General features: G+C 40.5%; 1 protein-coding gene across 2 annotated transcripts in view; it reads right to left on the bottom strand.

The window, feature by feature from the left end:
* Positions 1-18,505, bottom strand: part of Ryr3 (ryanodine receptor 3) — a 569,960-nt gene that overhangs the window by 158,052 nt on the left and 393,403 nt on the right. For both annotated transcript variants that reach the window (XM_029469442.1, XM_085834580.1), the window contains 4 exons: positions 4,433-4,706; positions 2,977-3,091; positions 1,518-1,647; positions 192-295 (listed from right to left, as the gene is read on the bottom strand). In XM_029469442.1, the coding sequence (XP_029325302.1) occupies positions 192-295; positions 1,518-1,647; positions 2,977-3,091; positions 4,433-4,706 (623 nt within the window). The remainder of the gene's footprint in view (positions 1-191; positions 296-1,517; positions 1,648-2,976; positions 3,092-4,432; positions 4,707-18,505) is intronic.

Genomic DNA, 18,505 nt, shown 5'->3' with positions numbered 1-18,505 from the left:
CCATAGTGGTGCCATTTTTGCTCATATAGGATCATGTATGACTACAGTAGTGTCAGGCTCTCATAATATATCACATTTTCACCAGTATGAAGTGGGTCTGAACGCAAACTCAGACGTTGGCTTGTTTATCCTGTGAGGCTGCTATTGAGTTGGGAGAGAAATAACATGTTATTTTCCCAACAACTAGTTACCTTCTCAAGATCCGGTTCTTCTAAGCCCAGTGCTAGTTCATTATTGTCCATCACAGAGGAGGCTGCCACATCCAGTGGGGTGGACCCCCTCATCGATGGGGACGCTGAGGGTGGAGCAAAAAGAAACTGGCCATTAAGGCTACCCTGGTCTGATCTGAGATTGCAGTGCACAAGCATGAACATGAGAGGGCAGCAAATACATTGAAACCTGGCCCAAGTGGCTCTTCTCAGAGGGCTGCTGGCTTTAGGAAAGTTATATTTGTTTTCCTTCCTTCTCACACGTACACTCACACGAAATCACTCTGTAGAGTGGGTTGCTACTATGTAGTTTCGAGTACCACTGTAACGCAAAACATCTTGGGGTCTCTACTTGGTAATTACTCAAACGACTCAGGGGTTCCCTCATTGTTTGGGCTGAAATGACTTGGAGTTACCACTTGGAGTTTAAAAATAGTCCCCAACGGCAGGAGTTCATATAATTACATGAGTGTACTAATGTTGTCCGTGATATTTATTTTCGGTTTGTTTAGCTCTTAGACTATAATTATTAAAAACTTCAAATGACAGCTTAGAAGGAGGAGGAAAAGGAGGAGGAAGAGGAAGAGGAAGAAGTAGAGGAACAGGAGACTATTTTAGATAGCCTGAGGTTGCATTTGATAAACGAAACAACAACAACAAAAAATAAAACAAAAGTAAGGTTTCAGATTTCAGGTGCATGCGTTTGTGTATTCCATAATCCATCATTCCATAATTCATTTGGTTTATATCCAACATGGTTGAGTCAGGTAACACAGTGAGTTGCTTTGCTCACAGTAGTGATGAGCTACTATTTATCTACATCCATTATCACGTTGTTTATCCATAGTTGTTCTTGGCCAGTCTGCTACGCTGCTAAGGGCAGAATTTGCTGTTTGGCTGGTGGGCCAGGCCAGGAATGAATCCTGCATCAAGCTTGCCAAGAAAGGATTGGATACATGACCTTGGTCTTAAGAGCTCGGCTCACTGATCAGCTGTGTGGGCTGGGAGAGATGTTGCCCTCAGATTACATTCTCAATTCCAGACAGAATTTTAAAAAGCACAGGCCACTGGGCCTGAGAGGGGAGATTGACTCCGTCACCAATGCAGCTACTAGCAACACCTATACACAGAGTGGAGAGCTCAGACATGTTTGTACACATTTGGTTTTAGAATAGGCTGGCTCTGGTTTTGCACATACATGTATCATAGAGTACATGTGGATTCTTTCCCTTTTTCTCCCAAGTAGTCAGGAGGAAGAGTGGACTGCCTGGGTCCAGAGGTGGGAGTCATAATGCGTGCCACACATACCTAGGCCCACACTACTGTTCTCCAGCAGGTAACTTAGATGCTCAAACATGGCCTTCTGATTTTGCCGGCTGATTCGACAGAAATAGCAAAGGAAGCGACAGCAGCTGGCAACCATCTTTGGGAAGGCAATCTGTGGGCAGAAGCAGAAGTATTAAGAGAGGCAAATATCTCACAAGGCCTTCATGAGCAGTTGAATCTTAAAAAGGAATCTTAGGTTGAAGTCACACAAGCTATGAACTATTTGGAACATGAAGTTTTTCCTTGCACCTCTTCCCCCTCAGACATTTGTAGGAGGAACAGAACACAGAATGCCTAAGAATGAGGCTTCTCAAAATATTGGATATTGGCTATAGTTCCCCAAGATCTTTCCTTCAAAGGAAAACATCCACCAATTATAACCTTATATGTTTCCTTATAAGTCCCATGAAAATGTATGAACCTGCCCCACACTGCCATTGTTTCCAGCTGGAATGAGCAGAACTCTGAAAGGTGATATCAGAAAGAAAGTAGGGAGATTGTAGAAAAGCATGGGCAGTTAGTCCATTAAAGCTTGGATCCTCTGAGTCATGGGTGCCCCATGACCCCAACAGTTAAGAAAGTCTGAAAGGCAACATGCTCTGTTTCTGTGAACATGTCCCCAAGTATGTGCCCCCAACCACTGCTCTTCTATAGGTGCCTAAGGCACTTGTCACCAGATGCACACAGGTTAGCATGGTGATGCCATCTTTCATTCCTTGATTTGTGTGCCTTCCCTGACTAACAATGTGATTCCCGTCTCTTTGCCAAGCTATAGAGAGTTTAGACCTTACAGAACTCAACCAACAATGTCAGAATCCTAGAAAGACCTTAATTTTACCCCTTTAGAACCATGGGGGGGTGCTCTAAGAGACAGTTCTGAAATCTACAGTCAGTGAGACATCCTGATGCACTTAGGGAAGTTCTGTGGAGAGATTTAGCTTTCCTAGAGAAAGAAAGAGAGAGACAGAGAGAGGAAAGAGGGAGAGGGAGAGACAGAGCGAGGAGAAGGAGAAGGAGAAGGAGAAGGAGAAGGAGAAGGAGAAGGAGAAGGAGAAGGAGAAGGAGAAGGAGAAGGAGAAGAAGAAGAAGAAGAAGAAGAAGAAGAAAGAGAGAGAGAGAGAGAGAGAGAGAGAGAGAGAGAGAGAGAGAGAGAGAGAGAGAGAGAGAGAGAGATATTGATTTGAAACCATTCTCCATATATTGCCCTCAGAAGTCATGCAGTCTAGGTCAGTTAGTAGATAAAATACACCCTGCACCAGTGCAAGGACTGAGCAGCATCTGGTCCCTACCACCCACATAAAAGCAACATGGGAATATTGGCCCATCTGTGGTTCCATTCTTCAGGGGCAGAGACATGGGATTCCCAGAACAACAGATAGCAGAGTAAGTCACTTTCTGTACTTGCGCCCCAGCGTCAGTCCCTGGCTGAGCACAGTGTTACCTGCGACTTCTCAGTACCCAGTACATTGACCATCACTTCCATCACAGTCTCATGCATGCCGAGGACTCTCATCAGGTTGGGGTGCTGGTAAAACACCTTGTTGTTCATTATGTCCCTAAGGAAACAAGCAGAGGAAGGGCTCAGCGCTGGCTGCTTTTCTGCTATGAAAATTCAGGAATGAGACACTGTGTAGATGAAGTAACACTTGAAGTGATAGGCTGAAAAAATACGAAGGTACTAGGTCGTGGAATACATATGAAATTGTTGTTGTTTAGCTGACCCAAAAAGGGAGCACAAAATCTTTCTAAGTGTTTGCTCTTTCCCTCTAAAGTGTTTATTTTTTTTAATAATATTTAAACAATTCTCCCTTATCCTCTTTTTTTTTTTTGCTTATAATCGATTCTAAGACCACCCCAATCGCTGGATTTCTCTTTTTCTGTGTCCCCAAGGAACTTCCTGTCTCCCCTTAGAGCTGTGTCTCTTTATACTCCGTTTCTCAATGATAGACCTGTATACCATTCTTAAGGGCATTGTGTATTAGATACCATGAAGTTTGTGGATACCAGACTTCAAAAGTCAATGGCATGAACATGAATCAGCCACCGCACCTTTGGCTACTTAACACAAACTCACATAATGAAGCTTAGGCAAGTAAAAGCCTAGAGATGAAGCACCTGCCTGGACCTAGGCTGGAGGGGGAGAGGCCATTCCTGCAGCCCATTTCCCTACTATTTCTATTCCCTCTTGAATTCTATTAGAATTTTCCTTTCTTGCAAATCAATTTAAGGAATGTATGCACACATCCTTTCTCTCCTGAGAGTCATCCAAGCCACTTTCTTGGTCCTTAGTGATGCTTCTATAGTTTGCCAGCTCAAAGGATGGTGAGAGAAGTGTTGCTTTTGATTTTAATCATGTAACATTGTGGGTTGGCCAGGCAACTTTTCTGGCACGTTTTGTTTTGTTTTGTTTTGTTTTGTTTTGTTTTGTTTTGTTTTGTTTTCCCTGTACGCTCTACAATGAAAAGAAATCCTGGCACCTAAGTGACCATGAATTGTTGACATGGTTTGTGAGGTAGATCCATGGGTAATTGCTGTAAGTTAAGGCATTTCACAGAACTAACAAAATCACTCTATAGTTTAGAATTAGGAAAAAGGGGGCCAGCTGGGACTATCTCAGAAGTCTCAGAGGCCTGCCAAAGGCTCCAAAGCTCAAATTGTTTCTCTCTCAGGTTAAATACATTGCCTTTTCCTTCAGATTTGTTTTCATGACCCAACTTAGGCTATTTTCATTAAGTCACCATGAATTCTCTTCATTTCTTTTGGCAGTGTTCGTTCACTTTGAACAACAGACAGTCTGGTATTTCATGTTATAGAGGCAGTTCATGTGACAAGATGTACCACCACAAGGAAGAAGAGAGAATTCTCTCTGGAGAACTGCACTTGCTGAGAGAGCCTACCCTAGCCCGTTGATCATGAGGAGCTCCTCTTCTCTGCCCATCCTGACACTAAGCAGGGACCGAATCTGGCCCAGGGCAGCCAGCAGGTTGATAGTGTCATTCACAGAGGCCTGGCTGATGGTGTAGGTCTTCCGCAGAGCCTGTAGCAACTCCCCAATGCTGTCATACTGTCTCCGAAGGAGGTTGAACATCATCCTCACCAGTTCCGCATCCTGGATTTGGTTCTCCTGGGCCCAGCGGATCATTGTCTGTGAAACTAGTTCCTTCAGTGTGGCTGGAAGGAGAATAGGAGAGACCACTAACCATCGATGCCTAATGCAGAGAAAGGTAGGATGTGCAGATATCTTTTTTAACTAACAGATGTATCAACAGCTGGTTCAGGTTAAATTTTCTCTTATTGAAGGTTGTATGGTTGTAAGGTTTGCATGGCATATTCAAAACTAGATTATATTACCTAGACATAAACATGCCACCTATACCACAGTAAAAATATCACAATTATATAGTAAAAATGATGTCATTTGATTAATGTTTAGATTCATACTAAAAATCAAATAATGAACAAGACTTAGTCCTTGCCATCAGGAAGCTCCAAGCCAGTTCTTTACATTTTTATTTTGTGATAAAATTTAATTGTTATTGTATAATACAATGCAATAAATGCTACAGTGGAGGTATTTCAAGTGCCAGAAGACAGAGTGCAGAGTGACTATTCTGGGTGGGTGAAGATGTGAAAGCAAAACATTGTCCTGCTTCGTTAGAGTAAAGCAAATGACATACTGATACTTATTGTCATAGCTACTGTCTCTAAGTATATTAGAAGCATCCTTTAGCAGAGATTAACTAGAGCTAACAAGTCAAGAATAAAAGATAATTTACATGCTGTGGATATAACATATATTTGGGGAAGAGTGGAACTGGGCTGAGAGGACATTCTCAGGTTTGAGAATGGCTGGACAGCTGACCACCATACACAGAAATGGCTTCTTTGTACTGAATCTTGCAGGAATCAGTTGGTGCTGTAGCATGAAATTAACTTCATAGTCATGGAGGGCAAACCCACTAGGACATTGAATTCAGAATTTACTGGGGTTCATACCCAGTTCCACAAGCACAGGGCATATTGGCTAAAGTGAGACCAGCTAAGGGCCTTGCAGTGGACAGACCACATGGCCTAGATGAATACTGATTTGCTTTGTTTTGGAAATATATTAAGAAGCAAAAGGCTTATCTGAGAAATGAAAGGAGAGCATGCTGGAACAGCTGGTTAGGGGATTCTCACCCCTTCCATCACATGTGCAGTTCCAGAAGGTTCCACAACATGGGGGAGAGAAACACTGCTTGAAAATCATGTTTAAATCTCACACTACCACCACAGTCCTGGCAGGTGTGGATGGTACCAGATCCTTCATTCAGGCCAGATGATAAAACTCGAGCTAAGGGGACAAGGAAGATTATTGAATCTACCAGAGAAAGGATTAGAGGTGCACTCAGATGGATGCTTTCTGGAGTCTATGTGATTTTCGATAGTTAACTTTTCTACTCCACATCACTATACCTAGCAGATGTCTGCTCCACATACACTCTTGGCTCTACCATATGCTATAAAAATAGAACTTAGTCACCAAAGCTCTAAACGATCTAGATGTAAAGGATTAATTTAGCTTAGTGCTGTGCCTATCAGCCCTGTGAGTGTTTCGGGTTCAGGCAGGAGACATACACTGAAACAACTCAAAGGAAAAAAAAAAGATAACACAGGCTAGAAAGAAGAACAGTTAAAAGATCTTGTTGCCCCTACACCTAAGAATCAGGGAACACCACAGATGAGGCAGTGGAAAGATTGTAGGAGCCAGAAATTCAGGATGCCTGTTGCTAAATAGTGTCTCCTAGGCACAGTTGGGAAAATACAACCATGAAATCTCAACAACACGGTTGCCTGTACCAGACCAGCATAATCACAGCACCAGGCGGTATGCCACTGTGGACCAAGGAAAATCCACATTGTCCCACCTTTAGATGAAAAGCTTTATGTAGTTAATGCTTGCAGAGAGAAACCCCAAGTGGTCATGTACATGAACACATAACCATCAATAAATGGACTTAGTAGTGTGTGTGTGTGTGTGTAAAATAATAATAATAATTAGAGACAAGGAATTTTGGAGAGAGGGCTAGGAAGAGTTTGAGGATGGAGAGAGTGAGTGATGTAGATAAGTATTCATGAATAAAGTTATCAAAAACTTAGAAAGGTCTTGTTTAGTAGGGACTTATGACTAATACCTATTAATATCTGCACCTTCTGTGGGGGACAAGTTGTTAGTGGCCTGCCTTGAGATTTTCTCAACAAACTATTTCCCTGTTGAATCATTGGCAACAGAGGTCCCACAGGACTCTCCTCCCCCAACATCACAGACTATTACCAAGGCTGTTATTTATTCTCCATAATCCAATGGATAGACCCCATTGCTGAAGACACAACATATTTATGTCATCAAAATTGGAGAAATCAAGTTGGACCGTAAGGAGAACTTTTTCTCCTCCTGACTAGCATTCATGGCAGTGGAAGGTACTTTGCACATTATCAGAGGAGAAAAGTAACCATTAATATCACTTAGCTATAAACCCTAAGACTTGTCTGGGGCAATAGTGCAACAAATGTCATATGAGCAGTCAGCCATTTTTTAAGTGGACTTAAGGTACCCTCCATGGGATGAAACTCATACCTGACACGGCTGAAGTGTCCAAGAACCCGAGACTAGACAGGTCACAGGCCTAGGGGAAAACCTATACTCCCATCCCGCTAAAGAAACATAGCAATGAAATGACTCCTAACAACATTTTGCTATACCCATATGTCAGTGCCTTGCTCAACCCTCATCAGAGACCTTCTTACAACAGCTGGTAATTAACATTGAGATCTACAACTGAAAATGAGTGGCATGTGAGGAACTTTGAAAAACTCAGCTTTAAATGGAATGTTTTAGTTTGTTTTGTTTCTATCACCCCCCCCCCCCAAGCTTAGGAATCTATGTGGAAGAGGAGGCAGAAAGGTTTTAAGAGCCAGAGATGATAAGTGACTCAATGAAAACAGCATTGTTCAGCCACGACAGGGCTGATGCACATAACAACACTCATAAGACCACACAGGTTCAAACCAGACAAAACCCCAGCACTGCGAAGGGGAAATAGACACAAAGTCCTTTCCATAACAAGAAATTTTTTACAATTAATACCTGCTGGGAAAGGGAAAACTAGTTTTCTCCAATGGGGTGTCACTGGAAATATCAACCACATTCCAGGGCAGGCCCCATTCTCAGAGTAGTTGGTCAATACAAAATGGACTTCATCCTTTTTGTGTGTGTGTTTTTTGTTATTTTTTTTTTTTTGAGTCCTGTTTACGTGTCCAGTCTGTTAGTCTATGTCTTTTTATTAGAGAACTGAGTGCATTGATGTTAAGAGATATTAAGGAATAGTGATTGTTGCTTCCTGTTATTTTTGAGGTTATTTTTATGTTTGTGTGGTTATCTTCTTTTGGGTTTGTTAAAAGAAGATTACTTTCTTCCTTTTTCGAGGGTGTAGTTTTCCACCTTGTGTTGGCATTTTTCATCAATCATCCTTTGTAGGGCTGGATTTGTGGAAAGATATTGTGTAAATTTGTGTTTGTCATGGAATACTTTGGTTTCTCCATCTATGGTAATTGATAGTTTTGCTGGGTATAGTACCCTGGGCTGGCATTTGTGTTCTCTTAGGGTCTATGTGAGATTTGCCCAGGATCTTCTAGCTTTCATATTCTCTAGTCAGAAGTCTGGTGTAATTCTGATAGGTCTGCCTTTATGTTACTTGACTTTTTTACCTTACTACTTTTAACATTCTTTCTTTGTTTTGTGCCTTTGGTATTCTGATTTTTATGTAATGGGAGGAATTGCTTTTCTTGTCCAATCTATTTGGAGTTCTTCAGGCTTCTTGTGTTTTTTGTTATTGTTGTGGTGCTTTGTTTTTTCTTTGCCTTACTGATTTTCTTTTCTTTCTTTCAGTTGTTTATCTGTTTTGGGTTTCATTTTTTGCCTTTTGTTGTTTTCTTTTTGCTTGAGAGATAGAAAGACCATGAGGTTGGGAAGGAAGGGAGATGAGGAGGATCTAGAAGGAGTTATGGGAGAGGAAAGAATATCATGAAATATAATTTTTGTATCATTTTTTTAGAAATTAAAATAAAAAGGAAGTGTTTTCCCAGGTGCAGCAGTTCCTATTTCTTCTAGTTAAGATAGTAAGAACAAAGGAATATACAAGAATACAGAAACTCTTGTATGTGATACATGTTTTATAGTCCTGTAAATATTACTGCCTTTAAAGCACACATTATGACATAAATGAACTTAGTTCTCACTAGAAGTGGCTAGATCCTCCATTGAAATAACACATAGCATCAAAGTCCTTGGCATACAGGAGAAGCAATGAGCAAGAAGAGTCACTCATCAGCTCAAGGTTACTTCTGCAATAGGAAGGTTGTAGAATCATGAAACCAAATAAATAGTAGAATTCCCTCATCCTGGCTTTATGTCTTTGGTTGTTGGTCAGTGAGTCCAAGAGACTCCCTAAACTACATAGGTTAGTGCAGTTGCCCTTGGTTACCTCTCAGAACTTGAAGACAGATCCTATTGGACATGAAACTTGGGAGAATGAAGCTCGAGCTGACCTGGAAGCCTTTTCCCTGTCGACCAGTTCTTATAGTACTAGAAAGTGCTATGCAAGCTCTCAAGGGATAAAAGCAATCAACTGTCTTGCTCAGCTGTCAAGCCTGTGATGCACAACAATGGCCAGCATGACAAGATGTTCCACAGGGTGCAATAATGGCACTTATATTTTAGGGTTAGCCAACGACTATGTAATTGGACTTAAGACCCACTCAAAAGAAGGTAATTCATAGTTGGTAGAATAAACAAGGCCAATTATTCATGCTAGTGAGGTCATGGACCCTAGAGGAACCCCAGTACATGAACCCTAGAGAAACTGCCCCTTTCCTAAACAGTATAATTTGCAAATACATTCTAAATACTTACCTTTATTTTTATTGGTAAATGTTGCTCTTATCCTTCATTAAAAGAAGATGGGAACTTGTAGCATAGAGACTTTTATAGAAGTCTACCACTGGTCAAAATACATAGAACACTGACTGTGGAGTGCCCAGGCCTAATACACCTACCAAACAAACTCTATACCTAAATCTCAGAAAACAGTACAGAAGAGGGAGCAGAAAGATTGTAAGAGCCAAAGGACAAAGATACTTGCTGTAAATAGTATCATTCTGATATGACAGGAAAGTTGCACTTCTCAATAATGTGGTTGCCTAAACAAGACCTGAATGCTAACAATACCAGCTGACATGCCAACATGGATAGGGGCAGGCTCATGGAGCTCTACCACTAGATGAAGTACTACAGATAATTAATGGTTATGAAGAGAGAGAGAGAGAGAGAGAGAGAGAGAGAGAGTGAGTCAGTTTCCTCTAGGGACAAGCCCCCTGATATAATCTCCAGTCCCAAGTAGTCAGCCCTAAACATATTATATACAAGAAACACTAAATGGACTCAGGAAGTTATAGTCACGTATACATATGTATGTATGTATGTATAAGAAAATAATAATAATAATAATGATAGGGCCATGAATCTGAGAGGGAGGGAGGGGCACAGGAGGAATTAGAGCTAGGAAAGAGAGAGGTAGAAAGAGTGTAAAATAATACATGCAAAATTCTCAAAAAAATTACCAAATTTATAGATGAAGAAATTTATATTTCTATAATGTGTTAGGTCCTCTGTATATCTTTATATATGAAACTTAAAATAATCAGTACAAAATTATACTAGAATATACTTAACAAACATTAACAATTAATACCATAACTAATGGTAGTTGTGAAAGTTTAATCTTCAGATTAGGGGACTCAGAATTCTTTAGGCACTTGGGAAGGACATAATGATTCAAAGATATTATTTGATGTTTAGTTGTATTGATATTGGCACTGATGGTAGAGAAAAAAATGATACATAAAAATTGCTGGGACCTTAGAACACAAAGTCAGCAAGACTTATTGTCACTTTCCTGGGAAAACAGCCAATTTTACATTAGAATGTCTTGAATGAAGAATAATCTTATCAATAAAACTCTCAAGATAATATCATTTAACCCTATAAACAAAATGGCGAGAAGCACAAAGGTGCACGTCAGCACTAAGTGTTTTTTTCTTGAGGAAAAACATTTGTGTGTAATTGAGTTGCCAGCTAAGGTAGCCTCTCTCTGATGGAATGCCATTTTAAATAAGAAGAGAAACAACCTGTGACTAATTGGTCTTGGATAACTAATATTTTTTCCACAAATAAATAAATAAATAAATTTTTCCAATGTAAATGATAGTATTTACTGCCAATAAAGAAATTTGAATTTCAAGTGAAAACCTGAATTCTGGCAAACGTTTATCTGCCACTGTGAGCTTTGACAGCTTCTCAATACTTAAAGATCCCCTGATTAAATCATTCATATTAGCAAATGTGATTTGAAAATATTTATAATGAACTGTGTCAACAGCTGGTAACTCTGCATTATTAAAGAAAATAATGATTTCCACAGAACAATGCAGCTACAAAAATTTTGTACTAGTGACAACCAACAAGCAAGCTATTCCAGTGGACTTCTTTTTCAGTTTAGAATTTTGTATGGTGTGTTTTGATTTTATTTACCCTTTCTTCTAGTTCTTCCTAGATCCATCTCCTATCCTTCCTTACCTACTTTGTATGCTCTCTCTTTAAAAAAGCCCATTAAGTCCAATTTAGGCTGCCAATATAGTCTTGTATGTGTGGGCTTCCACTGGATGGTGATCAGCTATCAGGGGCTATCCTCTTCAAGAAAATTGACTCCTTCTTTGGAAGCTGTCAATTATGTATTAAAGTATAAAGCTAATTTGTTTAAATCTGCATATACCAACTAAATTTTGAAAATTATTCATTTATTAGGAAAGACTCCACAACTGCACCAATAAGCTATAGAATTATTAGTCCTCTCCCAAGTACACTTTCATTTTAGGCTATTTCCCCCATTTTTTGTCAAATGCAAGAATTCCGTTATCTTTCAAATAATACATTTAAAAAAGATAAAAGCATATAGTTCTTTTCCAAAGAAAAATTGGGAAATATATTAATAAGTGTGTAGCTATACATTTTAATTATTTTTAGATGAACTAGCATTTAAAATACTGCATTTTTAATTTCTAAGTAAGTAAATACTGATATATAAATAGCCTAGATTAGAACTCTAATATTTGTGAATTTGAAAAATCTCCAAGACCAAAAAACTTTGACCCTCATTGCTGGATGGACCACATCTCTCACAAAGCAAAAGCTGTCATCCCTTGACAACAAAGCTATTTCTCCAGCTTGGGTAACCCCACTCCATCAGGTTGTGTGATTTTGATTAGTGAACCAAGACTTCCATCTAGAAAGCTACAGTTTAAGGATATTTCTTTGCTTGGATTAAAAGTGAGTTCATGAGAGCAAGACTCCTCATATTGAGAAATAGAGTAAGGATTAAAGAATCATTATTTTGAGAATTGAATCCTGGAGGTTAAGGGCTCTGACCATTATTCACAGGGCACTAAAGTGCTCTCTGTTAGCTTGAAGGGCTCTGAAAGTTTCCTCCTTAATTTGAGCTAAATTTGGGCTTAAGACCAGTCATCTTCAGAGAAGGGAGGTGTTGAGTCTGTGTTATTCAGTGGTTATATGGCCTTCTCTGGTTAGTTCTGTAGCACTGGAAGTTCATTGTAGCATCAGTGAGCTTTCAGGAACCAGGATTTATGTCACGGACATCTTTCTGCCTGTCATTGACTGAAAACCAAGTAACATCCTGTAGTGTCACCTCTAAATTAGCTTCTGAATCAAATGCTATTTTATGGGGATTTTTCTAGGTGCCCAAGACCGACCTTGTTAGGTGCCTCTGTAAAATCATTTCAGAACACCATTATTGCCCATAGGTCCCTAGGTGGGGAAACTAAAAAATGTATGTAAGTTATTTGGTCATGTCAAATTGGCTTCTAAATATTTGTATTAATACCCATAAACTGGGCTACTCTGCCTGGGTCAGAGAAGCCTCCTTTTGCAGTGGGCAGAAGCTAATACAGAAATGAATAGCTGTTCAAAGTGATAAAGAATGAAGAGTGAAGAAGAGACTAAGTGCTCAGCCCTAAATGGGATATTTGTATTAACTATCCTGCCCTCTACTGTGGTTCAGGAAATGAAATGGAAGAGAGGGTATAAAGAATGAAGGAACTAGAGGATGAGAAGGGTGTAAGAATGCTGTCTTCCAGACACACCCTGGCTATCAACTTCATGCATTCGCACAGCTGTGGTTATTTTCACTAGATTAAACCACCAAGCCCCAGTTCTTGTATAAATAGGAGAGATGTGCTTCTGGCCTCATCCTTTAATGAGGACCCATTGCCAATTGATTGCTGCTAGAGGAGGGAGAAGCATTCTTTTTCTAGCGGTAATTCTCCTGTGCTCCAGTGGGTGGCCCCATGTCCATGCATATACAGACAGTGCTAACTGGACTTATCAAAATCAATAACACAAACAACAAACACACCTTAAAAGAAATTAAAAAAGAGGAGGGGCGACAGAGAGATGTCTCAATGGTTTAGAGCACTTGCTGCTCTTGTACAGCACCTGGCTGCAGGTCCTATCACCCATGTTGGGTGACTCAGAACCACCTGTAATTCAGCTTTAGGGGTACCTGATATCGCTGGCTTCTGTGAACAGTGTTACTCAGGTGCATATGCCCACCCAAAGACACACACGTACACAAAATACAATAGATCTTTAGAAAAAAGATAGGAAGCAAGTAGGGGGCATGCTGGGGAGATATGTGGGGAGAGTTGGGAGAGGGAGGCAGGGTGGATATGATTATATTTCATTGTATGTGTGCATGAAATTGTCAAGAATTAAAAAAATAATACATAAAATAAAATAAAAATGAGGGTGGTTCAGACTTCAGATTTCTATCCACTTCAGCAGGAGCTGTCAAGTGCCCCCAGGGGTTCAGCTCATGGGACTTTTAGAAAGTGATACTCTTTATGCCAAAAAGAAAGGAATGAAGAAGCAAAGGAAGATATATATCACTAAGAGACCTGTGTTACATGATGAGCAAAATAAACCAAACTGCCAAGAAAAAAAAAATGGAACGAAGTGAATTGTGCACTATGATTTCCCTGATGAGATTATTATTATTAACACGCTAATGCATTTCATTTTTGCAATTAGTGTAATTACACATAGGCAACTTACTCAGATACATGACTGACACATCACATTTAAAATGATTATTCAAGCTATCTCAGAATGGCCGCACAGGCACCGTGTTTCTTAGAAAGACTTAACGCTCCAGGGAACATGGGAGAGGACAATAGTTTCTTCACTCCCTGGCTTTTGCACTAGTCCTATGTTCTGCAAAAGAAACAGAATGTCTTCCCATCGGAGCTTGATTTAGGACGCCCACTTGGGAGTGTCTGATTCAGTTGTTTCCTGTGCACCACCAGTCATTTTAGAACTTGCTTCTTTGATTTCAGAACTCTAAGCTGTCCACATGTGACCCTTACAGGAAAAATCACCAATCATCTACCATTGTCACAAGACCTCTCCTTTAACTACCACAAATAAAAAAGGGTCATTTGCTCTCATGGTGCAGGTTTCCATCTTAAAACTGCAGGGGTCTAGAACTTTCAAATACTTTTCTGAATATATTTCTTCTTTTCTCTCCAAATTTAGATCACAAGGCAAATGGTCATCTCTCGATGAACTACATGCTTCTTATCAAAGGGAATGTGATGGCCCCTGGCAAAGCAAATCCCACACCTGTACTGTTAAATTTCTGAGAATAGTCTTAAATCTGGGGCAGCTTGGAAGAAACAAATTCCAATTACACTGAGGAGATAGAATAAACGAAACTACACTGTACTAAGGTTAATAATGTACTGAGGTTTATAATGTTCACTGTACAATGGAACAGAAAATTCTGTGGATTTAAACAGTGTGTACCTATTTAAAATCCCAGGTGATTGAAAGTCAGCCTGTGGTGTGCTGTAGATGGCCAGAAGCTTGAACAGGTGTGGATAGTTCCCAAGGGAAGGCTACCTGTTTGTATTCTAAGAGGGCAAAGAAGGAGGATGGATCTCATTGGCTGGGGAAATGGAGAGGAATTCAGTGGAGCTGGAGAAGGGGAAACTATAATCAAAATATATTGTAGTAAAAAACTATTTTCAATTAAAAAAAAAGCATATATAGGAGACGATGATTTACTATACCAGCACTTGCCAACAGCCTCTGATAGGCCCCCAGCTTAAGAGGCTGTCATGGCGATGGTGGTAGTAATTGTATTTTTGATCTCTGCTTTCTGTTTTCCTATTATTCTTAGATTGAACAATGGGCCCCCATCCACTAAAAGATCTCCATATCCCAGTCTGCAGAAGTTGTGTTACCTCACCAGGCAAAAGGGACTCTGTAGATAACACTAACTGAGAGATTCTGAGTCAGAGGGATTACTGTGGACGACCTGGGGGCTTATTTCATCCCAAGAGTCTTTGAGAGAAGAGGTGAGAGAGTCAGCAAAGAATGACTGGGGTCTTAGTAGGGATGTTCTCTACCCAAAGAAGGCAGTGGTCCTCTAGAAGATCAAAGGACAAGAACGGGCCCTCTAGGAGTGCAATCAGGCTCAGTCACTTCAGTTTGATAACCTCTGAAACTGTAAGGTTGTAAGTTTGTGCTGTTTGGGGTGTTGGTAGGGTTATGGTTACTTGCTACAGAAGTGATTAGGAAGCTTGTATACTGTGATTCTAGGTCTTGAGTAGAGAATTTTTAAAACTTGTTGAGGCTAAGACTCTATCAGGTTGTTCACAAAGCTGAGGTCTTTATCCAACTGGCCCAGAGCTTCAGGCTCAGCCAGACTTAACATTAAGCACAAAGAACAGCTGTGGACTGATGGACAGCACGTAGAGATCATACAAAGTGCTTGCTATCTTTTTCATGAAGCCAGGTTTGCCTCTACCTCTGAAAATCAAATGCTATTACAACCTACATCCTACTGAGCCCCTCCACTGAGAAAGGGGTGATGCTGCAGGCGATAGACAGCATATACACCACCATGTAGAACTCACCTGGCTCTTCTGTCTTAAGAGTATTTAAGACCCTGCTTGGGTAGGGGCCCTCTCTACTCTGTGGTTAATATTTCTCAAGGATCCAACTTTATTTCAAACATAGGTCCTATCAACTTGAGTCACTCAGAAACTATTTTTTAGATCAAGTTGTCTGGTGCATCATGGATTGGCTTTTGACCAACCTTTCTAGTCAATCAAAGGTGGTCACAGAGCCTGTAGAACAGCAGGAGAAGCTGTCTTGCTCATCATCCTTTTGACACAGTAAGGAATGTATTTGAAGCCCCTTAAGACTGTAGCTGGCATCCTACTGCTCATCTAAAAACAAAGTTGGAACAAGTGGACTGTGGAAAGTGGGCACAGCTACTGGCTCAATCCATCCCAGCAGATGGCTCCATCTCTAACTCTACAGTTATGTCCATCAGCGTGGCCCCTCTCTGCCTCCTCTCCCATAGCTGGGTTTTCTGTTTCTCGTTTGCTAAAAGCACTGACCTGATAAATGTGGAAAGTTCATATGGCCTATGCTTTTTACACTCAATGCAGAAGCTTAGGTGAATGAGGAGTTCTAGCCTCAGAGTATTAAAGTCAGCACTATTTTATCAAACCCTTCTTCGTTACTTTTCTTTTACATATAAAGAAAACAAACACAGAGAGGCTAAGGACTTACCTAACATCACAGTTATTAAACGGTGATGCCCCAGGCTGTTAGAAACTATTCCTTGTACTTTATCATCTCGAGTTATTTACCTTCATAACCCTCCGAAAAATAGATATTTTATTAGTAACTTAAACTTACATTATGCCTACTGTCTAGACACTCTCTTAATAAGTCATGAAATAGATTCAGATGTAAAATCCTGAAACCCATAAAGCTTTAGTTCTTTTTCCTGACATTCTTGGTCAGATTACTTTCTTAGAATCTCATTTTCTTTACCAATAAAATAAAATCACCCTATAAAATTCCTCTTGGAGTAAAGTTGTAAAATCCCTGGGCAGGGCCAGCTGTGTGTCCTCAGACAAGTCAACCACCTCTCTGTGTCTCTGTCTGCATCTGAAAGTATATGCCTATGAGACATGCTGTGTTCTTGAAAGAGTGGTAATAATTTATTCAAGCGGCAAATGAAAGCCTGTAGCTTCACTGGGCTAAATGGGTAAGCAGCAAGATTTTACTACCACTTTTAGTGTTCAATTTCAATGTTATTCAGCTTGCTTTTCCTACGAGTAAAACCTAAGATTGAAGAAATAAAACAAAATCTCAAAATTCCAGCAGTTCCTGATGCCAGTAAGTGGCCATCATCAAAGTCAGTGCACACCATTAATCACCTAGATGGGGGAGTTGAGCTCTGGGAACCACATGGCCTTTGTTGTGATGGTTGTCCTGATTGCTTGTTGAGAGGAAACTGTCTGTCAGAGGTCACATGACATGGTCACACATTCTCCATTCAGCTACCAAGGTTTACAGGGGAAGGGATTCCTATCCTATGTGTTCTCTATCTTGGAGCTTCTTCAGGTCAAACATACCAAATGACCAAGTATCTATTGCTTAGCAATGCAGAAAGCCAGGGGAAAGTTAAATCCATGGACATCAAGGTCTCAACTTTAGGCAAGTTAATCAGGTCAATTTCTCTGTGCTTCTCCAATGTTTCTCTGGCCCAACATCTATAGTTGGGACCCATTTACCTTATTTAACAAGACCACAGGCTGGGAATGACACTTCCAGGTGGTCTGAAAGGAAAGCAAAAGCCTGTAAGACTCTGGCACATTGTTCTTGGGTAACTACTGTGTCTAATGTGTGTTCCTGGATCCCAAAGAACATCCCAAAGAACATCCCAAAGAACAGCAGCTGAGGTTGGCTGAGGGCTCTCAGCATCAGCACATGCCCCAGCTCTCCACGTGCTTTTGGGATGTACATACTTGTTTTTATCTGTTCTGGCTTCCCTAGCCTAGGAATAGGGCAAGACTTTCAGCTCCTTGCCAGTTATCACCGTTCTTGTTGCAATCATTATAGCCACATGTTAGCTAGCATTTCCCGCGTGTCCAGCAATGTGTTAAGTCCTACACTCGAATTAACAGTCAATCCTTATAACCATCACCTAAGAACAGAAAGGACAGATGTCGCAGGGACCACATTTCCCTACCATCGCGGCCCTTACAGCTTAATCCTCCCCTTACATTTTGTTTAAGTAAAGAACATTTCAATTTCTTAAACAGAAGTGGGTTCTTGTAAATAGTATGTCTGCTAAGGCACCCAAGGGAGTGAGAGATAAGCATGGAATGTGGAGGGTTTTGACTGTTTATGACAGACTATGGACTCCACAATTGAGTCACACTAGACTTTCAGGGCAGATTGTGCACAGTCTTCTGGCTGCTGTTCCTTTCTGCTAAATCTGTCTCTATATTTCCCTTCCTCTGTTTTATAGTGCATCTATGTGTGCTTGTGTACACACATGAGTTTGGGTGTGGAGGTACACGTGTATGCACAGGAGTGTGTGCATATGTGTAATCATGTCGGTGGAGGCCCTACGTCAACCCCAGGTATTGTTTACCTTGTTTCTTGAGACAGGGTCTTTCACTGGCCGATAGCTAATCTAGTAGGCTAGGATGTCTGGACAGGTAACCCTGGAGATCAGTCTATTTCTGCCTTACCAGGGATGGGATTATAAGCACACATCACCACACCAACATTTTCCCAAGGGTTCTAGGGATCAAGTTCAGGTCTTTGGCTTCCTATATGGCTTTCCTTTGTTTGTTTGTTTGTTTGTTTGCTTTTTGAAAATTTTATTGGATATTTTCTTTTTTTATTAAATATTTTCTTTATTTACATCCTTTTTCCTGGTTTCCCCTCTGAAAACCCCCTATTCCCTTACTCCTCCCCCTGCTCACCA

Source organism: Mus caroli, unplaced genomic scaffold (genome assembly GCF_978045245.1).
Source record: "Mus caroli unplaced genomic scaffold, Mus_caroli_1 scaffold_2, whole genome shotgun sequence".
In the NCBI taxonomy this organism is placed as follows: Eukaryota; Metazoa; Chordata; class Mammalia; order Rodentia; family Muridae; genus Mus; species Mus caroli.
Note: the sequence above shows the minus strand (reverse complement) of the source record. Positions and strands in the feature narration are given on the sequence as shown.